The 25,696-nt window shown below is 49.3% G+C and overlaps 7 protein-coding genes across 7 annotated transcripts; 1 reads left to right on the top strand and 6 right to left on the bottom strand.

Annotated features, from left to right (window-relative positions):
• Positions 1-195: 195 nt before the first annotated feature.
• On the bottom strand, positions 196-2,229 carry IAR55_002921 (uncharacterized protein; the record flags this gene model as incomplete). Its single annotated transcript, XM_066946032.1, has 8 exons — positions 196-333; positions 391-872; positions 921-979; positions 1,038-1,322; positions 1,406-1,696; positions 1,776-1,854; positions 1,923-1,978; positions 2,060-2,229. The coding sequence occupies 8 exons, from the start codon at positions 2,227-2,229 to the stop codon at positions 196-198; spliced, it is 1,560 nt and encodes a 519-aa protein (XP_066803533.1).
• A 335-nt stretch (positions 2,230-2,564) lies between these two features.
• IAR55_002920 (uncharacterized protein) lies at positions 2,565-3,797 on the bottom strand (the record flags this gene model as incomplete). The annotated part of the gene is made up of 5 exons (XM_066946031.1): positions 2,565-2,689; positions 2,799-3,009; positions 3,109-3,267; positions 3,449-3,583; positions 3,648-3,797. The coding sequence occupies 5 exons, from the start codon at positions 3,795-3,797 to the stop codon at positions 2,565-2,567; spliced, it is 780 nt and encodes a 259-aa protein (XP_066803532.1).
• A 5,376-nt stretch (positions 3,798-9,173) lies between these two features.
• Positions 9,174-10,443, bottom strand: IAR55_002919 (uncharacterized protein; the record flags this gene model as incomplete). Its single annotated transcript, XM_066946030.1, has 5 exons — positions 9,174-9,298; positions 9,445-9,655; positions 9,819-9,971; positions 10,044-10,164; positions 10,283-10,443. The coding sequence occupies 5 exons, from the start codon at positions 10,441-10,443 to the stop codon at positions 9,174-9,176; spliced, it is 771 nt and encodes a 256-aa protein (XP_066803531.1).
• A 415-nt stretch (positions 10,444-10,858) lies between these two features.
• IAR55_002918 (ATP-dependent protease La) lies at positions 10,859-14,878 on the bottom strand (the record flags this gene model as incomplete). Its single annotated transcript, XM_066946029.1, has 11 exons — positions 10,859-11,061; positions 11,122-11,150; positions 11,207-11,538; positions 11,590-11,970; positions 12,034-12,272; positions 12,323-12,369; positions 12,422-12,589; positions 12,643-12,975; positions 13,037-13,469; positions 13,522-13,734; positions 13,798-14,878. The coding sequence occupies 11 exons, from the start codon at positions 14,876-14,878 to the stop codon at positions 10,859-10,861; spliced, it is 3,459 nt and encodes a 1,152-aa protein (XP_066803530.1).
• Positions 14,879-15,293: 415 nt separating this feature from the next.
• IAR55_002917 (uncharacterized protein) lies at positions 15,294-16,423 on the bottom strand (the record flags this gene model as incomplete). Its single annotated transcript, XM_066946028.1, has 8 exons — positions 15,294-15,343; positions 15,394-15,487; positions 15,568-15,657; positions 15,736-15,888; positions 15,972-16,066; positions 16,115-16,181; positions 16,232-16,274; positions 16,338-16,423. The coding sequence occupies 8 exons, from the start codon at positions 16,421-16,423 to the stop codon at positions 15,294-15,296; spliced, it is 678 nt and encodes a 225-aa protein (XP_066803529.1).
• Positions 16,424-16,658: 235 nt separating this feature from the next.
• IAR55_002916 (uncharacterized protein) lies at positions 16,659-20,008 on the top strand (the record flags this gene model as incomplete). Its single annotated transcript, XM_066946027.1, has 6 exons — positions 16,659-17,685; positions 17,741-17,926; positions 17,998-18,473; positions 18,529-19,233; positions 19,291-19,737; positions 19,877-20,008. The coding sequence occupies 6 exons, from the start codon at positions 16,659-16,661 to the stop codon at positions 20,006-20,008; spliced, it is 2,973 nt and encodes a 990-aa protein (XP_066803528.1).
• Positions 20,009-20,181: 173 nt separating this feature from the next.
• On the bottom strand, positions 20,182-24,417 carry IAR55_002915 (uncharacterized protein; the record flags this gene model as incomplete). The annotated part of the gene is made up of 6 exons (XM_066946026.1): positions 20,182-20,438; positions 20,526-20,612; positions 20,689-22,446; positions 22,522-22,661; positions 22,742-22,879; positions 22,958-24,417. The coding sequence occupies 6 exons, from the start codon at positions 24,415-24,417 to the stop codon at positions 20,182-20,184; spliced, it is 3,840 nt and encodes a 1,279-aa protein (XP_066803527.1).
• Positions 24,418-25,696: the final 1,279 nt, after the last annotated feature.

The following is a 25,696-nucleotide window of genomic DNA, read 5'->3' as shown; positions in this document are numbered from 1 at the left end:
GGGAGGAAAGCAGAAAGTCAAAGCGGGAACGTTGTGGTATGATCCCGCGAGCCTGGACGATATGCATCAAACTAATGTAAAAGCAGAGAAAGAGTCGCGTCGACCCGCGTAAAGGAAAACGTCACGTGACGAGTCAGTGACAACCGTGGCAGCAGATAAAACAGTCTCGGGCATATATGCATGCAATCTAGAACATCAATTCGCGTACTGTCTATACGTGGTAGTCATCAACGGATGTGACATGCCCTCGCTAGGTATATACATCGGAGCTGTGTCCAGCTCGTCTTTGGCTTTCGCTTGCGGTAGATGGATGTAGTGCAAACCAAATCCAACCTGTGGCGATCATTAGCATGACTCTGAAACTCACGAAACGAGACCATATACTCTCACCTTGTACGGCACGCCAAAGCCTCCTTCCTCAGAATCGACATGCGTGACAGTCTTCGAGTCCGCAGCTTTGCGAACTGCTTCGCTTCCAAGTGGGTCACCCTTCGATTTGGAAGATGAGGACGAAGACGAAGATCGGGAAGAAGAGGCCGACGAGGACGATTCTCTTGAAGAACTCGATGAAGATGGTCTGGAAGTCGACGAAGTCGAAGGTGGCTTGGAAGAGGACAAAGAAGAACTTTTCCCTTCCGCTTTCGCTTTCTCAGCCTCTTTCACAGCTTGCATCTTCGCGAGCTTCTCTTTCTCAGCCCGAGCTTTCTCCATCTCACTATCGCCTGACGACGTTTTAGAAGAAGAAGAAGAAGACGCGCTGGAAGACGAAGATACTGAAGGTGATGAGTCGGCAATAGGTTGTTGGTTGAGTTCTTGCGATACAAGCTGCAGCGAAAAGAGAAGGAGGAGTAAGAATCCTAATGTTTTGTTCACTGATGAATATGTCAGCCATAATCTGGTGTTTGAAATTTCGCACTCACAGAAGCTAATGCCTGTGATCATGGCGAGATGCTTCGTCCTCCACAGCTTCTGCTTTTGCCTTTTCACCAATCAGCCAAACGGCTCGTTGTCATGCGGCCTATTTGCAAGTTGCTCACCTGTCCTCAATAGCTTTCTTTCTCGCTGCTTCTGCTTTTTCCCTTTCGATCTCTTTTTTCTTCTTCGCCTCTTCTGCTGTCGCTTTGGCCTTGGCAGCAGCCTCTTTCTCCGCTCGCTCTCTTTCCTTCTCACTGTCTTTTTCTGTTCCATTTCCCTTTACTTTTTCCTTGTCCTTGTCCTTCTCTTTTGCTTTGGCCTTTTCTTTCTCCTCCTGCTCTTTCTTCTTCGTTTGCGCTTCCTCTTCAGCTTTCTTAGCCTCATTATCAGGCTTGTTGAAATGTCCCCTGATTTCAATCAGGTCAACACCGGGTCAGTGTGATCTCCCAGATCACAGTCGGGACACAGATCCCTTCCCGTTATCACTTACACATGACTAGGTACACCCTTCTCCCACCACAGCTCGTTTCCACCTCTATCAGCCTTGCCCAGAGGGAAAGGCCAAGGTACCATCTTCTCAAACCGGGTCGTCAGGAAAGCTGAAGGGTGAGAACGAGAATCATCCCATGGCGAGGGTTCCGCCGGTTTTTCTTCCTTTTTCTCCTCCTTTTTCTTCTCAGACGGTTTATCTCTCGAGGACGACGAGGAGGACGACGAGGGTTTTCTCTCCTCCGCCGGCTGAGGGAGATCCGCGGTCGTTTGGTTCCATACAATCACAAAGCTGATCAGCGCATCAGTCCGAGGCCTCCGATTCCGGTGAGAGAGCAGTAGACTTGATCGCTGCGGCGCTCGTAGCTTACAGAAGAGTGGCGATAGTCATATGCACGTATGTGATGTGCAGCTGTGGGGTAACAGGTAACAGTCCTAACATTTGTACCACTACACGTATCACACCGCGGTTCAATCATCGATTCCTTGCGGTACAGTGGCAGACAGATTTTACTCACACAATGCACCGATGATGATGAAGAAGCCCCATTGAAGTACGAAAGGTGCCACATTCCTGACTCGCAAATGATCGAGGTCAGTGGCTATCATGAACAAGATTGACAGTACCTGAAAGGACAAGATAAAATACACACACCAAACTCTGTCGGCGGCTGGGAGTAGGTTGGGCATGACATTCGCTGCCATGAAAAAGACCATACCGACGATCAGCATTGTATATACGGGGGCTGGCCCGGCGGTGAAATCGGGAGCGACGTAAGGATAATGCGGGTGTGTGTATGGAACGTAAGGGGGTGGGAAGGACATTTTGGATGGTAGCAAAGGGTTGAGTGACAAGCTGGGAAGTCAGCAAAGAGGAGTAGATAGACATTTGGCTGTGACACTGAACATAGCTACGCCGAGTTTGACTTCAATAGGCTTTGACTCGAAACTCATCAGCTTCAACCGTCAGACTGGGCCGGACAAAGGATATCAGTCTTGTGCGTTTCACCCAAAGCGGTCTGTCAGATCGGACAGTCCTTTCACTACCCGCTTTAAAACGTTATCCGAATATACAACCAGACACAATATAACTTCGATTCTGCTTTGATCTCCTGAGATCTGACAATTCTACATGACGTGTGATATGACTCGGTCTCCACTCATACCCTAGCCATAAGCTTATCGACGTGCTCGCTCACACTCTCTTCCCACTCGTACCAGGTTACTGAGGAATAATAGTCGTGTCTGACCATCCCTTCTTCTTGGCGTACACCGGGTCGTCCATCTACACCGAAGACGAGGTGCCATCAGCTCGTAACCTTCCAGCATCATGATTCGCCCCGCAAGACGCCCTCTTCTGACCATTGCTGAGTTATACAGGAAAATTGACTCACCTCTCGCACCTTCTTTGCCCAGGGGTAAGACTCTCATACACCTCAACACTCCCTCTGGAGAGAAGCCCAATCTCTTCGACGCATTCTGACTCGCGATGTTGAGAGTGGTGGTGATCCACTGACAACGTCGAAGACCGAGACCGCCACGTGATGGGTGATCGAGGATACGATGCATGATCAAACCAGAAGCATGAGTTTGGACATGGGTTCTCTGGCGTCGTGAAATACTCAGGTCAGCTCTTTGATGAACACAACCTGAACATAGACATAATCTTCCTGTATCGTAGACAACGGGGGACCGAGCACTTACATGAAACGGTGTCAGGATAGTGATGTACCCTGGCTCGCTGATCATCGCCTGATGGTTGGAATTGATCATGCCAATCACACCAGCGAAGACGTAGTCGTTCGGGTCGACTCGAGTCTCGGATCCTGGAGGTTCGGTGAAGATGGCGTAAAAGAGCGAGTCCTAGAGGAATGTGAACAATTGTCAACGCTCCTGTTTTCGATCTGTGACTCTTCCAAGAGATTCCAAAACGACAGAGAGGGGGTGGGCGTCAATGGATCATGTACAAAGAGCCGAGAGTCGGGAAGATTCGTGATCATTTTTTTGACCTAGACGACAGCGTGCTCAGCTTATATGTACTCACGATAGCTTGTCGGCAGGTGGTCTCTATCCAGAGCAGTACATCTCCCAGATCTTGGAACGGCTTGATTCCCAACCATCTCAATACTTCAGGATATTTCTGAATCCCTTCGAAAAGCAACTTGGCATGGAGCGATGGCTATGAGACTTAGATCAGACGGCTGCGCGGTTGAGCCTATTCACCAGTGAGACCTCTCGCTCACGACTAATGGTCTCAGCTCTACTTTGTCCGATTTGAGAGGAACCACATCGAAGACGTAGTTGAAATCGTACTCTTCCACAGGCGTGCTGAGGTGGATGTTCCGTGGTATATCGCGAGATGGAGGTGTGTATTTATTAACATATGCGATCATCTTGACCCGTCTGTTTACAGATTGTATTCCGTGTGATAGAAGAGGGGATTCACGAGACTGTTTGTCCGCACATATGTATGCATGCAAACATCGAATTCGACTCAAGATACATACTCATTCTGCACTGTCGCCTAAGCCGTCTTTGAACGCGCGTGCGAGCGAGCATGGGCCATGCCGCGTATTTATCAAGAACTCGGCTAAAAGGGCGGGTCATCTCGCCAAAGCTCTCTTTTCACCGGACAATCCAGGAGACATGTACAACACCAGTCCTTGTGTCATCTTGATGTCACGATCATATACCAGTAAGGCCAACATCCGACAACGTTCCCAGAAGTTCAACAAACGATCGGACAAAACGGCATTTATCGGAAATGCAGCCAAAGCATCTTCGAACTTGCCAACTACCTGTTATCACATGCGGCCAAGACATCAATTGTTCAGAGACTCAAAGATTCTTTCCTCATCCGGTGAATACATCACTGAATATGCAAGGTCTGGGGGACTTGGACGAAGAAAGGAATATATACGTGAATGTAAGAGAAGAAGAAAAGAATTCCCCGTAGATTCTAGTTTTTTGTCCTACCGAAGTACCTTTGAATATTATCATTTTGAATAACCTTGATACACTGACCAGGGCGTACTTGGCTGTTCTCATCAGCAAACCCTCAAATTAGAACACAACTTAGCCCAAGTCTCGCCAACTTCACCCATTGTATCCGAAACAGAGAGCCCATCAGCAACTGTAGGCTTTTGTCATGATGTCCTTCCGCCACGACCACAAATAAGCCATCATTATGTGACCCCTCTTGATTTCTTTGACATCTTCGATATCTTTGAGCACAACTTGATATTCTCGCCAAAGACCGAGCAAAAGGGTGCTACAGGTCAACAATAGAAACAGGAGGAAGTTGATCAATGTTCCATGCATCCTGGTGGATGCGTTAGTGGATATATATATATATATATATACATCGTCTCAGTTCTTGTCGTTCTAGTCTTTCCTTAGCGATTTCTCGATTGAAAGTCATACCTAGTACCTTGCTCATTGTTCAACGATATCACTGTGGTACCTCAGTCTATCTAGAACTGCTATAGATATCCATGTCAAATTCCTCGCTATCCTTGTTATTCTCATTATCCTCGTTATCCTTGTTATCATCATTCCCCCATATCGTACTGTCCTGTTGTGTGATAGGGCTCATTGACTGAGGCCACATTGACCATTGTGACATTGAAGTGATGGGACTCTTTGAAAGTGATCCTTTGGCAAAATCTACATCCAACGTTGCAGTCCTTTTAGCTGCCCTCCTGGCTACACCCTAGGTTATGAATGGGACACTATGCAGAATAATCACACACAACTGAGTTGCAGATATGTATATATTGAGGGACAAAAACATATGTCCTGTTGTTTTCCCAAGGATAGAAATCCAGCATATATCAAGAATGTACTTACTCAGCACCTTCATAGTTTGTGAGCTATCAAATGGCTGTTCCCTCTCATATCTGCCTAGTACTGGATCACTCCCACTGAATAGAATTACCTCATCTGACTTTCCAAACTTCAGGTCTTTCAACCTTAGCCCCTGCAGCTTTGGGGAAGCCAGTCCCTGTTGAAGGCATGGATGCAGTGGCAAATGTTGAAGCCATCAACACCTTGCTAGGCAGAACCCCAGATCTTTGGGGACCTGAAGGTCCATCCTCCAAAGATGTCAAATTAGGTGAGTCCTCTTGTAGGGCTCATATTCAGACCTGACAAACATTGGGCAGCAAGTGGCCCAGGAGACTGGTTAGCAGCTGGTCTGTTTTCACTTGGACAGCTTGAAACCCATCATCTCAGTGGCAAGATCACCAAACACCCATTAGGGAGAAGGGGTGATCCACCCAATGCTGAAGGCATAGAAGCATATGTCAACTTGACCAAAAATGGTTTCACTCACAATCAGCAATCTGATACGTATAAGGTAAATTACAATGACACCAAAATGCTCTCGTTCAATTCTGGACAGAACTGGTAAGTTACAAAAAGGCTGTGTCAGTTTAGTTTGGTGCAGAGCTGAGGTGTTACATTCTCAGGTGGCCCAATGCAATCGTAAAAGCTGCCCTTGATATGGGCACTTACCAAGGTGTCACGGGACTACATCGACCAACGGGGATGTCCGTCGTTTCAGCTTACAAGGCAACCAATGAAAAGTCTACTATCGTTGAGGTGCTCCCGACTTGGACCAAGATACGCGATGTTGGTGAGACTTGGGCTAAATCGTGTTTCTAACTTGAGGGTTCTCTGTCGAGAACAGCCAAGTAAATGTTGGTCGATGTATCGAGGTTCTTCAAGATGATAATATTCAAAGGTACTACGGTAGGACAAAAGTCTAGAATCGACGGGGAACTCCTTTCTCCTTTTACTACGTTCATGTATATATCCTTTTCTTCGCACAAGTTCGCCAAACCTTGCATGTGTAGCGATCTTTTCGCCGGATGTAGAAAGAAACCTCGAGTGGCTGAGCAATTTGTATATTTACCGTATGTGGTGAATAGGATTGATAAGCTTGTCGACGTTTCGGTTCCTTCTCCGATGAATGCCGTTTCGTTCAATTGTTTGTCAAACTCCTGGGAACTTTGTCGGAAGTTGGCCTTACTGGTATGCAATCGTGACACAAGGGCTCACAAACAACACACTGTCAAGTGATGTGGCTACAACCGCTTTTGAGATGCTTGGCTTGAAAGCCCAGTGGTACCCAGTCTATAGCAATGCACTGGATGCTATGTGTGAGTTATATGTCTTCATCACTTTGGCTACATAACTTTGTAAACTATTGCTTCTGCTACATATCACCAGCTGTATAACTGATATGTGATCGTAACATCAGCAAAAATACTCTCGGCAAATGTCTCCACCCAAGCTACTGTATTGCAGACTTTCCCAGAGCAGGGTGGGGGTCCTCTGAAGATCAATCATCACTACTCCCTGGTTGGTGATGAGAATGTGCATAGTAAGGGATATGTGTGAGTCAAATGTGGAGTATAATCTGTGGTTCAGTATTGACCACATGGCTGGTATCTCTATTGGCCGGCTGCAACAGAGTAAATTTGCATGACCCTTGTGATGATCCAACAAAAGTGAAAGCCTACAACCTCACAGCTATTGAGAAACAGATTGCATCATTTCATACACATAAGAATGATTTGAAAGAGCCACTGTGGTCAGGGTGAAAGATACCTCTGAATCATACACATTATGTATCACCTGTCATATGTTTGAGATGCTTGTAGAAAACAGACTAGCTTCACTCATAAGCACCGTTTTGATCTAGTCAACTTGCAAAAGTTACACCTACCATCATACTTGGCTATCTATTCATACAAGATCCTCAAGTTAATCATGAAACCGTCAATTCAATATCTGCAAACTTTGTTGCACAAGCTTCAGAAATCAGAACTTTAGTAGCTGAACGACAGGACAATTCTGTTGATTGGTGTCATGTCGGCCATGACCACTCAGCCAATGTCTTGGGCAAGCATATATATCCGGCAGCTTCCAGTACAGCTGGAGATTCCAATTGTTCCCTTTTGTGGTTCAGTGGTTAATGGCCGGTTACATTGCCATTGCGAAAGTTGGCATAGTACCTTAACATCAAGATCAAAGGATCACTTGCTCGATTCTAGAATAAGAAAACATCTATGTGATGTCCTCCCTTTCATCTTGTTTTCAAAGAACAAACTTCCTTTGACAGTATTGATGACCCCAATGCAACACCATCCAAAGAAGGGGTAGGCAAAAGGAACACTGTGTAAGTGGAAAGCTGGACCAGAGCAGCAAGAGACTCTGCGCAAGCTATATATGCAATTTGCAAAACTTTGCCACCATTCCACACTGATCTTGCAAGACAACCTTCAGGACCATACAGTGATTGCATACGATATGTTTGCAAGAATTGTTCTATTGTTTGGTAAGCATTCTCCACTTCAAAGAGTGTGAGCTACACAGACTATATCAATGATCTTAGTAAAGGAAGACTGACTTTTGGTTCTGATCAGGATTATTGGTAGCTACCAATTCAGCCTTGGGGCATCTGGTTGCTGGTGATCATCATCTACAGGACAGAAACCACAAAGATACAGGTATACAAGCCCCTCCTCCCTTTGCGCCTTCTGGAATCTCACCAGATGATGTTCTATTGAGTGAGATCTTCAATCCAAAAAAGATTTCAGTAATACAACCCGACTGACCAATATTTGGCAGAGGAGGACAGTGAGGGAGCCTGGATAGCGGCTGCTTTCATCGCCCTAGCAATACATAAGGGAAACCCCCTTGGAAAACACCTACATGAACACCATGCACATGATGGTATCAACAGCACAGACCTTCATGTTCATATGTGGAAATACCAGTACAATGACAAATTCCATGGAAAGACTTTCTACACTCAAACAGGGGCTACCCCATATTCCTCCTTCAATGCTACATCCTACTGGTATGTTTGTTTCCACTCTTTCCAGCAGCTGATTGTCAAAGTTGACCAAGCTGAGTGATGATGTCTAGGTGGCCCAATGCAGTGGTCAAAGCTGCACTTGACATGGGAGGGTTTCCTGGCATTCAAAAACATCACCTTGCCACTGGAAATGCTTCTGACGTCTTCTATTGGTTTGATGTAGAAGGACAGGTGCTTTTCAAAGACCAGACCAGTCAGAGGGATCTAGGTAAGGACTCCTCTCCCGCGTTTACTATTTTCTATCAATGTATGCCAAGTACTGACTGCACGTTGGATGCAATGACATGACTAGTCAGCACCTTGACAGTGAATCACACTGAGCAAGCTGTTGTCATTGCCACCAACAACCAGACTGGCAAAGGTCCGCTCAAGCCTCTTCATGCATATGCTGTGACTGCCAGTATTCAAAATCAGCAGTGAGTTATATTTGATTCAGGCATGTGCAGTAGATTTTGATTGGTCTCCTGACATTCCCCGAACAGGTTTGATCTACGTGACCCAATGAGCAAGAGCTCCACAACTTATCAAGTCAATGATTCTGGCTTCAAAGACCTAGTCGACCAGATTGATACTATTTCATACAGCAAGTAGACAAAACGCAGATGCAGGACCTGCAACTGTTGTAAGAGTTTGTATTAACCAATCAGCACTCTAGTATGTACAGCATCTGCTTTGGATGCATGGCCCCATATGAGATGATAACCAGTAGCGCAAAATATACAAGAGTGTTCGTGCATGACTTCACATATACAAGTCGTCCTCGCATTGAGCGCCTGAGTGTCATCGTATACGGCGTTATTGTCCTTCACGTCCAACATCAGGTATGAATGCCTGTACTTATTGATAGCTTCAGTCCGGTTCATGACCCATGATTTTGGTCCTCTTATCTACTTGTCATGAGTCGGTCCACATGATCTCTCGCTCCTCCTTCCCAGTCGTACCACGTCAACAATGACACCCAATCGTCTCTGATCTGTTTCCCTTCGCCTAATGTTCCCTTGCGCCCTTCTGCAGATACGACACATCAAAGTGGTCAGTGACGATCTTTTGTTGTGATCAACTCCCCTAATCTGGCTGACTCCCTGACGCGGCACGAGGATCCGTCCAGCTCGATACAAAGGACCACACGCACGAGCTGAATTGATTCAACTCACCTCTAGCCCCGGCTCTAAGCGGTGGCATCATCCTATCGCACCGTATCAACCCTTCATACACGAACCCCAGTCTTCTCGAGGCGTTCTGGCTGGGCAGGTTTGTCGAACTCGCCGCCCACTGAATCCGATTGAGTCCCAGACCGCCTTCCGTCGGGTGGTCGAGGGCTCTGTGGATCAGAAGACCAGATGCGTGCGTTTGTACATGGGTCCGCTGTGGATGATGAAGCCAATGTCAGGACGGTCGAACAGTGTTTCCGTTTGGACCAGGTTCGTCCCCGTCCAAGGATGCAGGGGTTTCTGTAGGTCGAGGTGAAGAATGATACCGGAAGGACATTGAATGAGATCATGTAGCAAGTAAGGAAGATATCACGCACCTGGAAGGAAGGCAAGACCATGATACTCAGCTCCGTTCTCAACTTATCCGCCTTGGACTCGACGAATCCAATGAACCCGGCCAGAACATAATCGTGCGGGTTCGCGCCTAGCTCGCCTGGGGGCGGTGCGAAGATGACATACCAAAAGTGTTCCTACGAGCGGGTGGGTGTGAGTTAGGCCGCGGTTGGAGCAGGACAGGTTGGGGGCGAAACGAAAATTCTCACTGGATCTAGACGTTCACGTTCTAACCAGACCAGTATATCCCCGATATCTCTCACTTGATCATACCCGAACTTGAGATCCGGAAAGCGCCGAGTCGCTTGGAAGACGAGCTCGGCATGTTGACTGGGCTGTTGAGAATGGATCGCCCGCAGAGAAAGCACGATGAGCCCGTCAGTACTCCTCGTCTACGACGAATACTGCGTCATACGGTGTGTAGGTGATCATCAACGCTCGCACTCACCACAGAGGTCTCAATTCCACTCGATCAGACCTCAGCTCCTTCACCTCGAAGCAGTAATTGAAGTAGTATTCTTCCAAGGGCGTTTGAAGATGTACGACCCGTGGCAAGGAGCCGAGATCCATTTCTTGGGCTACCCACTTGTTCATGTAGGCCGGAGACATTTCGGAGCAGGGACTGATTTCGAGCGATTGCTGAGGCTTGAACACACGAAGGTAATCAGTGTTTCGTTCTGATATCGAGAGTGACTACAAGCACCTGGCTGCTCCTGTTTGGACCACATGTGGTCTTCCTCACTCCTACGTTAACTATCAACACGAGACGAAAGGCGTTCAACATGCAATTATTGAGCCCATACGATCGTTATCTCAGATCCAGGCACATCCACGTGAGCGTAAAGGATCTGGACGACCGTATCCGTGCAGGATAAGGCGAGAGGGATGCGATGCATATACGAGTCTATAAACTGCTTGTCTTCTTCTACCAGTTGCTATTACATGACAAGATACTACCATGCCATTGTGATCCAATCCAACAGCAAGCGCGAATACATGATGGACGGTCAATGCCCGTCCACCTCTACAGAGCTTGATGTACTTCTCGCTCTGGCTCTTTCTCATTTGCGAGAGTCTCTCTCCATCTTTCCTCCACCTCAGTCCCTCTGAATACCTCATGCAGTACTTGTCTGATATCTTCAACGAACACGAACTCTATTCCAGACTTGACGGATTCGGGCACATTCTCATCTATGTCGGGCTTACAGGCGGCTGGTACAATGAGTTCTGTTAAGAGAGGCAGCATTAGCTTCGTACTTCCGCAGGAACACCATGCGATACACTTACTCTTGATGCCGGCTCGATGAGCAGCAAGGCTGTGAGCATAGGGTCAGCGAGTTGGCCATGTTGCTCGAAAGTCGCTGATACTTACATCTTTTCCTTCAACCCGCCAACAGGTAGGACCTGTCCTAATAAAGAAATCTCTCCTGTCATAGCCACGTCGGGATCCACCTTGGTCTTTGTGAACAGAGATACAAATGCAGTCAGAATAGCTGTACCAGCGGAAGGCCCCTCTTTACCGATCGCCCCTTCGGGCATGTGTAAGTGGACGTCACGGTCGTTCAAAGTAACTTCTGCCTCAGATTTCGTGATGCCGAGTAGATAAGCGTTCGCTTTCACATAACTCAGGGCGATCTGAGCAGATTCTCGAATGACTTCTCCAAGCTTTCCGGTGAGCTGAAGATTGCCCTTTCCAGGCATTGACTGTACGGGATGATCAACGAAATGCCAATCGGACAGGTACAGACAACTCACTGTAACTTCGATAGGCATGACTGCACCGGACCCGTTCCCGAGATAACCAAGACCTGTGCTGACACCGGCGGGAGGTGCGGAGGTATACAACCGGTCCTTGTGGTAGATAGGCGGTCCCACATAATCCCTCAAGTTCTGCTGCGTAATCGTGACATGAACATTGTCCGGAATTTTCATCGGCGCTCTTGGCACAGTCGTGACCTTTGTCGTCGAGCCTGCATCACCGGGAGAGGGCGATTGGTCGCCTGGAAGATGCTCTGAAGCAGGTTTAATGCCAGGTTGTTGTGTTTCCACTGTACTGCTGGAGGAAGCTTCCCTAGGCTCCGGAAGCCCTTCTTCACCGAGGTCTGTGACGATCTTGAAAGCGGCTTTTCGATAGATCTGTGACATCATCCAATCAACTAATTGATCTCACTCTGCAGGCCCAATACCCTGTATACTTACTTTATCAATATGCTTCTTCAGATTTCTCACTCCGCTTTCACGGCAGTAGTACCTGATCAGAGCTTCGATGGCTCCGGGCTCCAAGTTGATGTCGACCTCCTTCAGCCCGGCTGCCTCCTTGGCCTGAGGTGATAAGTATCGCTCCGCGATATTCATCTTCTCAGCAGAAACGTAACCGCTAACTTGCAATACCTCCATTCGGTCCAGTAGAGGCCCGGGAATGGTCTCGAGAACGTTCGCTAATGTCGTATGGTCAGTATCAAGATAACATGCCTCAAACCGGACTTACCAGTACACACGAATAAAACTCGTGATAGATCGATGGGAACGTCGAGACTAGCACACTGTCAATGCTTTGCCCTAGTTTTGCGCTTCCGATATCACTCACTAATGATCCAGGAACGATTTGTTCTGTTCCGGGTCCAGCATCTCCAACAGCGCGCTTGCCGGGTCACCATTGTACGCTTTACTGATCTTGTCGACTTCGTCGATCAGAATGAGCGGGTTCTCGGTAGCAACCTTCTTCAAGGCTTGTATGGGTTTACCAGGCATAGCACTGATCGTTAGATCAGCTCACGCATACGATTCGTTTCGAACGGTACGACTTACCCTATGTAAGTCCTTCGATGACCCTTGATCTCCGCAACATCGGTCAGACCACCGACCGAAAATCGGTAGAATTGTCTATCCAACGCTCGAGCGATACTCTTTCCGATACTGGTCTTTCCTACACCGGGTGGTCCAGCTAGACACAGTATTTTTCCCTCTACAGTACCTCGGAGCTTTCCGACAGCCATGAATTCGAGAATTCGATCTTTCACGTCTTTCAAGCCGTAGTGGTCCTCATCGAGCACCTTGACCGCGTGGGTGATATCGTAGTTTTCCGGGGAGTGTACGCCCCATGGGACCTGGGTGAGCCAGTCGATGTAGTTACGTGTAACACTAAGACACATAGGATCAGTCTTGAACATACCTCTAGGCGTGCAGGTCACATGAGACTCACTTGAATTCGCTGGCCGATGGCTCGAGATGAACGAGTTTGTTCAACTCTTCGTCAAATACCTTCCTGACACCCTCTGGCATTGCCAACTTGCTTGCCTTCTCTTTGAACCCTTCAACAAGCTTATCCTTGCCGTCGCTTTCCATTCCGAGCTCCTTCTTAATCCCTTTGAGCTGCTCCATCAAGTAGTATTCGCGCTGCCTCTTTTGTATCTTGGAGTCAACATCTCGAGAGATCTTGAACTGTAATTGGGCGTTGATAAGCTCTTTTTTAAGAAGGATAAGGGCGCGTTGAAGTCGATCCTCGATTGATGTGGATTCCAGAACAGCTTGCAAGTCTGATACATCTGCTGTGGAAACAACAGCAGCGAGGTCCGCAAGCTTGTCGGGTTCGTCAAAGACCTGTGAGGAGGTGTTGGAGATAGCGAAACTAGTCACTGAGAAGATATCAGCTAGCTATCCTCACAGACAGAGGGGCTACAAACTCACCCTGCTCTCGGAACATGGGCTGAAGCTGGGCGATCTCCTTGAACACCGAGATGAGCTCGCTCATTATCGCTCTAACAACTTGCGAATCCTTCTCATAAGGCTGAAGGGCAACATTGGAAACGTTGGTGAGGGAGATGTCGGGCATTAACGAGTGCAGGAAGCCGATGGGAGACAGCGGTTTTCTCGCGGCGGCAGTATTGTCAGATTTCCACTCTGCAGTTCAAATGGAGTGTAAGTGTCACGATCATCAATATAGTGCCGAGAAGCAAGACCTACCCTCTTGAGATTCGTTCGATTCTTCGCCTCTGTCGTGAGATACTGTTCCTAGCTCCTCTCTCACTTCGTCCACAGAAGGAACCTCCGGCTCAAAGCTTTCGACCTCCCCTTCGCCCTTCTCACCTCTCTGGACTTCCTCAACGAAACTGGCAAGTGGTACCGTTTGCTGACCGCCATGTTCTCCAGGTTTGACAAGCTCGTCGATCCTGATCCTCCTATGAGGAAAGAGTACAGCAGTAAGGGCCTCAGGCTTGCCTTCACCCTCCTGAGATGTGAAGCAGCTGGTTATTTGGCAAAAGACACCGACAGGGTGAACCTGATTGAGGTCGGTCACAACATCCGAATCGGAGCTGGAGTCCTTGAGGAGGAATGCTCCGACGTACGGTTGTCCATGAGCTTGGAGATCCCTGATAGCTTTGATGACTGGAGGAGAGCGGACTGTGACGGCCTTGTAGAAGCCTGGGAAAAGGGGTCGATGTGTGATCGGGATCGCCAGGACTTGAGGATATACCTCGGGGATGATAGGTTTAGCGATCTCCTTTCCTGTTGAAGGAGGCGTGCCCGATCCCGATCCCGAGCTTCCAGGAGAGGAAGGTCCGGATGAAGCAGAAGCTGTAGGAGAGAAAGACGAAGAAGACGCTTTTGTAGTCAATTCATTTGTCTTCTTCGCCGCTTCGGCTTTCGCTCTTTCCTCAGCCGCTTTGGACGATTCCGCCTCAGCCGAACTGTCTTTCGCATCCTTCTCCACGCTCGTCTGCTTCTTTCCTTCGCCTTCGCCCTCACCTGCGCCCTCGCCCTCGCCGTCGCCCTCACCATCTGGCTCAGCTGAATTTACCCATCGCTTCTCCTTCGGCGACCGCGATGAGCTATGTAACGATCTTTGTTGAGCCTGAAGCGTCGATGAGAGGAGATCGCGTGATCCAGATCGTTCCAGATAATGAGATATAGATCGTGAGGAAACTGAAGGCACGGACGAGGTACTGTGGAGAGTTGCAGTCGAAGTGGCAAGCGATCGAACCAACTGCGTCGGCCGACATCGCCGACAAGAAGAGGATCGGACGGCAGTTCTGATGGGAAGCATGACGAGACAAGCTGTACGAGCTGTGAGAGACGCAGTGGCCCGATCAGGTCTGGTGAAGGTGGGTCCGTTGATTATGACAGGAGGCAAAAGTGAATAGCGAAAGATACCAAAGTGGAGGGAGGGATATGTGATGCTGCTGATGAATCGTTGTCAGAGGTCGCGCTCGCTTACCGATCCAGAATCGCCGGTGGCGACTTGTGGCACACGTTATCATTATCATCTGTCCATTTGATGAGCATGTACACATAAGATGGACCGTCACACCTTTACAAAGACTCGCTTCCGACTAATATACGTCTCAACGATCTGATTCACACCCAGTCTATGCATATCTTCGTACAACAAACCAGATTCATGACTCCAAATACAATCACTGCAGATCTCCCTTCCGACTCTCGCTCCCACGAGTCGCGGTCTACGCCGCCATCGCCACTCTTTCCTCTGGTACTTGAGCTTGTCTCTCCCCTGCTCGGAGATTCAGCGACAACTGATGAGAACGGGGTGATTGAACTCACTTTCTGTAACGACCGGTGGAACTGTAGATGGCTCTTCCACCGGGACATCGGGTAATGATACAGGTTGTGTTTCTGGCACCGAAGGTATAGCAGGCTGCGGAAACGAGAGTGTCAGTCATCAACGACACAAGTCACGGTGAACAGCCAAGACGATAGGTGGGCCGCTATACGCACCATCGCCTCCCGCTGTAACCGTTCTAGCTCTTCTTGGACCTCGTCCTCTTCCTCTGGAGACATCTTCGACATGAGAGTTTCGTCAATCTCCTGAGATCACGGACACCAGCAAGGTCAGCTTTCCCAATTTCTTCGATCTACAGGTAGCAGCGTCCGTATGAAGCGTACCCTTTGATACTCGACACCTTCTCTGGTCTGGTCCATCAGTTTCTCCACTCGCTCCAAAGACATCTCGGCGTGCAATTGCTTGAGAACATCGGCACCCATTTCCAGGCCGTGCATGACAGTATTCTGTATCTGAGTGAATTCGATGGTATTCACCTGTTGGATACAAAGTCGAATCAGGTTCTTTGCGCTTCGCTGGAACACGAGGCGGTTTCGACCGAGAAGAAAAAGGGGCCCACCAGCTCTTGTAGAGTCATCAATTGAGTGTCCGTCTTTGAGAGTAGCTGTTCTTGATACTTCCGTTGTCGGAGTGCTGTCAAGGCTCGTGTCTGATCTCAAGAGTAAGCACAAAGACGTCAGGTCAACTAGGTAAAGGATCTGCTCAGCTTGTTCCCAGCTTTCAACGCTTCCTTGGCAATCTCCTGTTCTCGATCTAGCACCACTTGTAGCTGCAATGCCGTCAGCCTTTATCGAGTCCTGGTGTAGGCATATAGCTTACTCTCTTCTGATACTGCTTCATCTTGTCTCTCTGCAATTTCAGGCTACACCAGCAGGTGCATCAGTACTCCGCGCAATGCCTGAGCGTTGGATGCGATCTAGCTTACTCGAGGATGGCTCGATCTTGGGAGGTGATCTTCGGACCTGGTTGGGCCACGCCCATTCTGACGAGGGCCGCTTGCCAATAGCCCATTCTGGTCGAGTATGTATCGATACGCAGGTGGAATCAAGGCTACAATTGCATCAACAAATATGATTCGAATTAGATGATGATGTCCCCGCGGTTATATAGCCGGTCAAGACCGCCACCGCCAAGTGCTGGACCGCGTTCTTCTTCTCATCATCACAATTCAACTCCTGTTCATATACTCCTCTTCGTAGCATCAGATCACACAACACTCCGCCTGCATGGCTGCGATCTCTTGGCCATGTTTGGTGTCTCCCTACAAGATCGACTAAAAGCAGCTGTGAACACGCTCGAAGCGACTGGATCATCACTACAGGCTCGCGCCCTGAACGTCAATGCTAATCCCCAGTCATCGCCCAAAGAATCATCTGCTTCCCGTCCACTCTCTCCTAGTGTTGGTAGATCACCCAATGCGGCTTCATCGTCCTTGGCGACAAGTCCCAGCTTGGAGACATCGCCTTCGACACTGAAACTCAATGTCGATACCTCTCCAACGAAATCGACTACGGGAGGAGCTGCTGCTGCTGCGAGTGCTGGCGGAGTAGGAGCATACGTGACTTCACCGAGTCATCTAGCGGAGAATGCGCTATCCGGATTGAGGAAAAGCTTTCATTTCGGCAGAAGCTCCGTTGATCTGACCAAACCATCGAGTACTTCTCCGACAATACCGCAACAAGAGTTGAGGGATATCACTTCGGCACCTGCTCTTACGACGACAGCTGGACCGTCGTCTTCGAGATCGTCATCATCAAATCCTAAATTACTTGGTATATCTACTTCCTTCGCTGTAGGATCTGATCCATCCTCCTTGTCTGCAACTCCACAACCTCGATCACCATTACAACTCCCTTCTAGTCGACTCGGCCGTCGTCCCTCGACGACATTCCCACCACCTAATCCCAATGATCCAGCAACGTATCCTCTTCCACCCTCGCCGACGTTATCTCCGACGACGGATAGTCTCACGACGTCACACATGTTCTCGGACCCTCTTGGAGCTTCTCCCTCGCTGCAACCGGGCAATCATGCAGAGCCTCCACAATTGGAACTTCAGGGAGCGACTCCGGAAGTCGGGAAGAAAGAGGAAGAGAAGGTGGAATTAGGTATGAAGGGTGTACAAACGGCAGGACCTGCATCTGACATCGTCATCGACTTGGATGAGGCAGGAGGATCCGATGCTAAGGAACAGTATTCCCAAGAAGCTGAGAACGGACAGGCGCCGGAGGTCGACTCGCAGAAGCTACTCGATATGGAACGGCGATACGAAGGTGAGTCCGCACGTAAGGTCGCTTCGAAGGAAGCAGCTGACAGGAGACGTACAAGATCTTTCACAACGATTCACTAGTCTTCTAACTCAAACACACAATGCCAATAAGGTACTGAAAGATCTGACACCTCTGGAAGGTGGGGCAGCAGATCATGAGGCGCTTGAGGGATGGGTTCGAATGATGAACGGCAAGGTGGAAATGATCACGGATGAGATGAAACGATTACAAAGCAGGCTAACTTGTGAGTGCCCATTATGACGCGTCTCATGGGCGCTGAGCGACGCTGATCAACGTGAATCATTTTGATATCAGTGCAAGACTCTCGCATGGAGGAACTTCGAGATACCCACCGATTAGAAAGCTCGTCCCAAAGTGAACTCATCACCAAGCTTCGTTCGGAATTAGCGGAAGCTCAATCAAAAGCTTCGTCGGCTACCAACGACGCTGCTACTGTGACGCAACTTCGAACGGATCTCACCAAAGCGCAAACACAAGCTAAGGAGGAAGAGGAGAAACGAACCAAAGCTATATCTTTACTCAAGACTGTGAGGTTGAAGTTGGTCAAGGTAGAGAAAGAGCGGGAGGAGGTCGAGAAAGATCGGGCAGAGGAGAGAGCAGAGCGAAGCAGAGCCAGTGATGAAGTGGAGAAAGTCAAAGCAGAGAGGGAAAGAGAGGTGAACAACCTTCGGAAAGGTTTTGAACGCGAACTTGCGGGAGTGAGAGAAAGGTACGAGAAGGATTTGCAGGCGAAGAAAGCCGCTTGGGAGCTGGAGATGATTACGACAAAGGTAGGCTCACCGCTATTACATAGATAATGCTCAGCTCATCATTAAATCTATTCAGGCTACACATGCCAAGGAGCTTTCTGCCAGGGCGACGAAAGTGAATGGGCTTGAAGCGATCGTCAAAGAGCTCAATGTAAACAAACAGCGTAACTTCGAAGCGCTACAGGCCAAGCAAGCTGAGGCCGAGACTGCCCGATCAGAGATGGAGGCCATGCAAACTCGAACGAAGGAGCTGGAGTTCCAGCTTCGCGAGTCTAACGAGCGATGTGCGTTACTGGAAGACTCAGTCCGAGATCAGAGTCAGGGTCGAGGGCGTCCGTCCTTTGGTCTAGGCTTGGGTATCGCTAGTAACGGTCACGATGCCTCTCCTTCGCCTTCTCGGCGATCTAGCTTCGGAAACGGTGGTGGCAGTGGCGCCTCTTCGGCCGAATTGCAGCGTCTTCTGGCTGAAGCTGAAGCGAGATCTGAGGCCAAACTCTCTGATCTCAGATTCAAGATCCGAAATTTAGAAACGGAGCGAAATGAGTCTGAAGAAGAGTGGGCAAGCAAATTACAAGAGCGGGTTGGAGACCTGGAAAAGCTGCGAAGAGAAATTCAAGAGAAGGAGATCGAGTACGCGGATAGTTTGCGAGGGCTGAAGGAGAGAGAAACGCGCATACAGCAAGGTGAGGAGAAGGCCAAGGGGCTTGAGAGGGAACTGGTGAAGATGAGAACGAGGATAGAAGAAGGAAAAGCAGAAACCGCCGTCGCGGTTGAAGCGGAGGTGAGTGAATCCGTGTTGTGTTCTGATGCGTCAAAGTTGACGTGGTTATCTGGACAGCACGTTGCACGGGATGAATTGGCTTCGGTGCAAGTCCAATTTTCGAATCTCCAATCTCAGCTTGATGAATCAAAAAACCACATCACTCATCTCAAATCCACGAACAAAACACTAAGAGACGAATTGCGAAAAGTGCAATCGTCTGTACAATTGATGGAGAAACAACGGAATCCAGGTGTCGGATACTGGTCTTCTGGTACAGGTGCCACGGTCGGAGCGGGCAATGGTGGTATGAGCTCAGTACCGACTCCGAGCAGATCGAGTGTGACTAGTCCTACGTTGGGCGGCGGGAGCGGGATTGTCAGTCCAGGAGAAAGAAGGAGGAGTATAGAAAGTACAAGTACGAGAGGAGGTGGAGGGATGGCACCTGTTCCCGGTACTGGGACGGGTAAGAATAGTCCCGCGCCAAGTAATAAAGATCAAGATGAGGAAGAGGTCAACCTCGAGGTGAGTTCTATCACCAAATTCCAAGCCATTGATCCTTTGTCATTCGAGATCCCTCATCGTGACGTGTGCGCCCACTTCTTGCGTCTCAATACTATGCTGAAGTTGAGATAAGCGAGCTTACAACCCGACAACTGCGCAGTATCTCCGGAATGTCATCCTCCAATTCCTGGAACATAAAGAGATGAGACCTAATCTTATCCGAGTGTTATCTGTCATATTGCGATTCACACCGCAGGAATTACGACGGCTCAATGCGAAGCTGTTATCATGAGGGGGTGGAGCCGGAGATATCATGTCATAATGGAACAGGGGAATGGTTGGGGCCGAACCGAGTGTAGTTCATCTCATGCAGTGTATCTGGTCTCGCTCTCATGGTTCGATACATCCTCCTCCTCCGTCCGTACATCATACTTAAAAGCTCGAGTCACATCCTCGTTGCCGCTCTTACAAGCCCCACCGCATAGCCAAACTACTACCCACAACACTAACACTACTCAGGGCCATGAGCACCGCGCTCCAAACAGGCGATAACCGTATTCCCTTCCCACCTGCAGCGTAGAAAACGCCCGCTGCAAAAGGCAGACAGACAACATTGAACAGGAGTGCCCAGAGCAGGTTGAGTTTCTGACGATTGATGACTTTTCGAGAGATGTTGAGTAAGGGAAGGAGGGTGGGGAGATGGGATGAGAGAAGGATGAAGTCTGGTGTAGCGAGGGAGATTTTTCTGATCAGCACACATTCCTGTGAGGAGGAGGCAAGTCGTCCGGTATATATTCCCCATGACTCACCTGCACTAGCCAAGGTCGCTTGAGAACCATGACCCATCGCTACGGATACGTCCGCAGCGGCAAGAGCGACCGAATCGTTTAATCCATCTACAACCGTCGCGGTCAGTATCAACATCCCCACTCCCACTTGCAATAGGCGCAATGCCTCGATGACAATACTCACCTCCTACAAACATGACCACTTCTCTCTTCCCTTCGTCTCCCTGAAACACTCTGATCACTTCGGCTTTTCCTTCAGGCCCCACACCACCTTTCACCTCTCCTTCTTCGAGACCTATCATCTTACCCACGGCTCGGGCGGTCGTCTCATTATCGCCTGAAAGCATGGACACCTTCTTCCTCGAGGCTCTGAGCAAAGCAATCAGGGCGGCCGAAGTAGGTCGAGGAGGGTCGGATAGTGAGTACAGCGCGCACAAGGTGTACGAATCTCCCACTGGCTTGATGGATGTCTCGCTTCGATCAGGTGTTGTGGAGGATTCTGGTGCAGTGGCCACCGGATCCAAGGTCGAGGCGACAGCGGTGTCGACGCTGAACCTGTTCACCTCACGACAGGCAACCAGTATTACTGACTTGGCTTCGGCTGACCATTTGGTCACCGATTCGCTCGCGTCCGGGTCCAGCTCGATGCCATTATCGGTCATGAGCGACACGTTGCCGACCAGTAGGTCCAAAACCGACTCTCCAAGCTTGACTCTAGCCTTCAATCCCCTTCCCGCCACTTCCGTACTCCGTAAGACTTCCACACTGTCTTGTTGTTTGTTACCCGTTCTACTAGTCTCCAGATGTTCGATGAGACCCACAGCCAATGGATGTGTACTACCTCTTTCTACCTCTTCCAAAGCTCTTTTCACTGTCTCCATGTTTGCTGACGCTGATAGCCATTTTTCGTCCGTCACCACCGATTTACCCTCGGTCAAGGTTCCTGTTTTATCGAAAACCACCCGATCGACTTTCGTGGCCGCCAAGAATGCTTCGCCTCCTCCGCTTGCTAGGATCCCCGCTTTGGCCGCTATTCCATTCCCGACTGCATTAGCACAAGGAACAGCCAGACCTATACCGCAAGGACAAGCTACCACCAATGTAGCTATCGCAAATTCCAAAGCGAAGAATACGGCTCCTCCTCCTCTGCCACTCGTGTCAACTGTCCCAGTCAAGCAAAGTGGCAACCACACGGCGAGCACAATGAGGGATAGATAGACAATGATCGGAACGAAAAATCCGGTCAGTCTTTCTGCCAACTTCTCCAACGGAGCTTTTCGAGAACTAGCATCAGAAACAGCGCCGATGATCTTCTCCAGCATGGTATCTCCGGCTAAGCGATCCACCTGAACTGTGATGGCTGAAGTTTTGTTGATTGTTCCGGTGAAGATTTCGTCCCCTGGAGACTTGTGGATCGGTTTGGATTCGCCAGTGAGAGAGGATTCGTCGAAGGTGGTTTCGCCAGCCACAATTGTGCCGTCTGTAGGAGGAAGAGAGCCAGGTTGTATGAGGATCAGATCACCTATTTCTAGGTGTGATACAGGGACCGTACGACTAGATCGCTGGGAGCCGGTGGCGACTGTGCCCTCAATCTCGTCATGACTTTGTACATTTTTGTGGTTTCTGATGTTAGGATCACTAGACGAACTGGAATGCGACGTTGAAGTCGACCTGTTTCGAGTGGCATCATCATCACCATCCTGCTTTCCCACCAAAAGGGCTGTGTCAGGTCTCAGCGTTCCGAGCAAGCTGACCGCGTCCGTTGTCCTTGATTTCGCATAAGCTTCGAGGGTTCTCCCGATCAGAATAAACATGATGAGGAAGACGCAGCTGTCGAAGTATGTCCCAACGCTTTCCGTGCCGGGCGAAGCCCGAACATCGAGGATAAGCATCGCGATAGACGCGAAGTAGCTGACAGTCGTGGAAAGGACAACGAGAAGGTCTGCGAAATCAATGTCAGCTTCGTTTGACGTATCTCGCTCTTGCCTTTCCTGTGTACAGAAAGCAAGGCACTTACCCATGCTGCCAAAAGTGAACAGTGCGCGCCATGTCAGTGGTCTGGGGGGGGTGCGACGAGCAGCTTTCGGTCGTAGAATGGCAGGTGCCATAGCTCGCAGGTGTGGCCACAAGGATGCGAATGCTCTTTGATAAAATAAACTACCATCATTAAGAGACTCTCGTCAGCACTAAATCTCTCATTGACGTCTACAAGATGGATTCATGTATCGACAACTCACCGTCCCACACCGAATTGAACGATAGTGGCCAAGGGCCAAAGAATGATGGTACCAAGGTTCGCTGCACCCCATACTGGACGCATCAAGCTCATCTTGAAAGGGCTGCTGCCTCGAACCAAGATCATCCCAACGATTGCACTGTTGTATAGTGTCAGTTGGTCACGCGGCTGTCTTTCGACTAAGGAGGCAAGGTTATAGCTGAAATCATGCACTCACATGATGAACGTTGGGATCGCAAAGATGACCGCTACCAAGCAATGTCCAGCAAGAACGCGTACTTCTCTTCTCTGAATCTTCTGACTCCTCTCGTTCAAGCTCTGAGTTTTCACAACTTCGGCCTCGAACTCCTCTGCGAGGTTTGACACGGATTCGAGAATTGTACGGACTGTCAGTGGTTGATGCGGGATATATTCAACCGTGACTGTTGGAGTATGTAGCGAGATGGGTGTGAATTGGACCAATGGCAAGATGGCCAGATGATTGTTGATTTTAAAGACGCATTGATCGCAAAAGAGACCTTCGACTCGGATTTGTACAGTGCGACTGCGAGGTCTGTCATTCTTGCCAGCCGTGGTACCTATACCGGAGGTAGTATCGAGCGGTTCCGTCGATGTCAGTTCTGCATCGAAACCCGCGTCTTCGATGATGGTCTGTAACTCGTCCGTCGAGATTTCGGGAGAATGTGTGACTGTTCCGCGATTGCCCAACAAGTCCACAGACACATCCCGAACACCTTTGGCATCCCGTAACACTGCTGTGATTGAGCCCGTACATGACGCGCAGGTCATCCCGCTGATCGCGAACACAGACTTAAATATCTTGCTCGCTTCTCGGGTTTCGGCAACGTGGATCTCGGGTCCGGATGACATCACCTGCGCATCAAAGCCCATATCCTCAATCATAGAGACAAGATCCTCAGGTGCAAGGGAAGCTTGGTGTCGGACTACTCCGGATGAGCCGAGAAGGTTGATGCTTGTCTCTATCACTGACGAATCAGATTTGAGAGCTGAAGTAATCGATGATGTACACGATGCACAGGTCATGCCCTCGATCGATAAGGTAGTCTTCAAGATACGGTCATCGGGAGAGATTCCGACCCGTAATGCCGCGGGTAATGATTGCTGGGCGGACGATGCTGGTGGAGCAGCATCTGATACGAGAGAGGCTTCCGCTCCGTCATAGTTGGTATTCGAAGCCCGTCGCTCTCTCTCTTTGCATTCCTCGCAATGCTCCAAGTGCTTCTGCCTCCTCTCATCCGTCCTCTTCCTTTCCCTTCCCTTTCTGATCGACAGTCCAAGTCTACTAAGCCAGCCGTTATCTTTGACTCGAGGTGTGAAGATTTCGCCACCGCTGATCCTAGAAGAACTCCTTTGAGAGGGTCGTGTGAGCCCGTTTCCGTTCGCCGATTCAGCAACGACCACGAAGCCTCCCTCAGACGTCAGGATATCGATCACATCCTTGAGCACCTTTCCCACCGTCGTCGGAATCTTTGACGAGGATCGAGATGTATCGATAGAGAATGTGACTGTTCGTAGCAGAAGCGATGTCGACACTCCTCTCACATGTGGGAGGGGCAATAGAAGATAATCTATCGCTTCACAGCAAGAAGTGCAGTGCATGTTCTCGATAAGGAGCGTCACAGTAGGAAGCGATGTCGGCAGCGTTGAAAGTTCCATTTTGCTAGCTCTGATAGGGTTGCACTGCAAAGCGCTAGATCGTGAAGATAGGCAGTGAAAGTAACGAATAAGCAATTCCCGTGTAGATGTCTGGATGCTAAATCCAGGATGCTGTGGTCTTCGCTCTTGATATGTCTTGATTTGTGTTAGCAGGATACAACTGAGAGATGCATCGAGAAGGATCCTTCAGTGTGTATTGTAAGTTATAGCAAATGGTCAATCCTCCGTAATTTGAGTGAATTGTGCGGATCCACCTCCACCCTCCGCACAAAGCACTCAATCGTTGACTACACTTTATTTATTCCACCCCATTTAGATCTCTTTGCCCCCGAATCCTCATCTTGTGGGGCGTAGCAGAGGAGCTTTCAACCAGTGGTATGGAGATCCATCGTTTCTGAGGTGTCACCCGCACTCTATCATCTGCTTCTCGAATCTACCGTGGTCACACCTCTCGGGTTGACAGATGCAAGGCCGCCACCTCTTGATGACAGCTTGAGGCGCAAACCAAGATTGTCATTCATACATGCCTCGATACCGATGAGTCGTGAGTATCGGCAACATTGGTGGCGCGCGTCCTGTTTGAGGGCACAGTGATGCCTCTTCGTGTCATGCACTAGCGTCACTGAGCGTCTGCTTGTCGACCAGTCGTTGCAGATTGGTAAAGAAGCCCTAACGAGCCTCCCTTGTTCCTTCAAACAGAACCTGGCACTCTTTCCTCGACCCGTCAGACAAGGCACGTCCCATCCGTAAAGGTATAACCGAAACGCGCTATCACTACTGTCACTCGGCCATGTTTCTATTTCCTGACACTCTTTCCTTGTGCCAAGAGCGAATGCGATCTACCATTGTGTAAACGTCAGAGTGTGGTGTCGCTGTTGATTTTCAGGGCATCACCTCAGGGGTTTAGTACGGAAACGACGTTCCATACCGTGGCGTTCTCTGCTTTTTGTGCGAAATCAACGCACCCAGGTGGCATGGGGAGGTGACTCCTGTCCATCCAGAAGGTAACTTGTGTCCTACATGAACTTATTGTTCACCACAAATGTCGGGTCTGGATCGGTCACTGTGGTGTCGTATGTAGGTAGGAGATAGTCAGATAGATACTTCATAGACGGACTTTCTGTCTTCCTCTCTTTCTATCTCTCATTCACACACTTCCTCGTTCTCTTCAATCCTTTTGCATCTTCGGTTGACTGGTTCGCCGACTTCTTCTTCTTCACTCTCGACAGCTCGCACATTACTCGACTCGCCAAGTCCAGCTTCCCATACCCACGTACAC

The sequence above is a fragment of the Kwoniella newhampshirensis genome, chromosome 5, assembly GCF_039105145.1.
Source record: "Kwoniella newhampshirensis strain CBS 13917 chromosome 5, whole genome shotgun sequence".
Taxonomy (NCBI): domain Eukaryota; kingdom Fungi; phylum Basidiomycota; class Tremellomycetes; order Tremellales; family Cryptococcaceae; genus Kwoniella; species Kwoniella newhampshirensis.
This window is presented reverse-complemented; position numbering and strand designations above follow the sequence as displayed.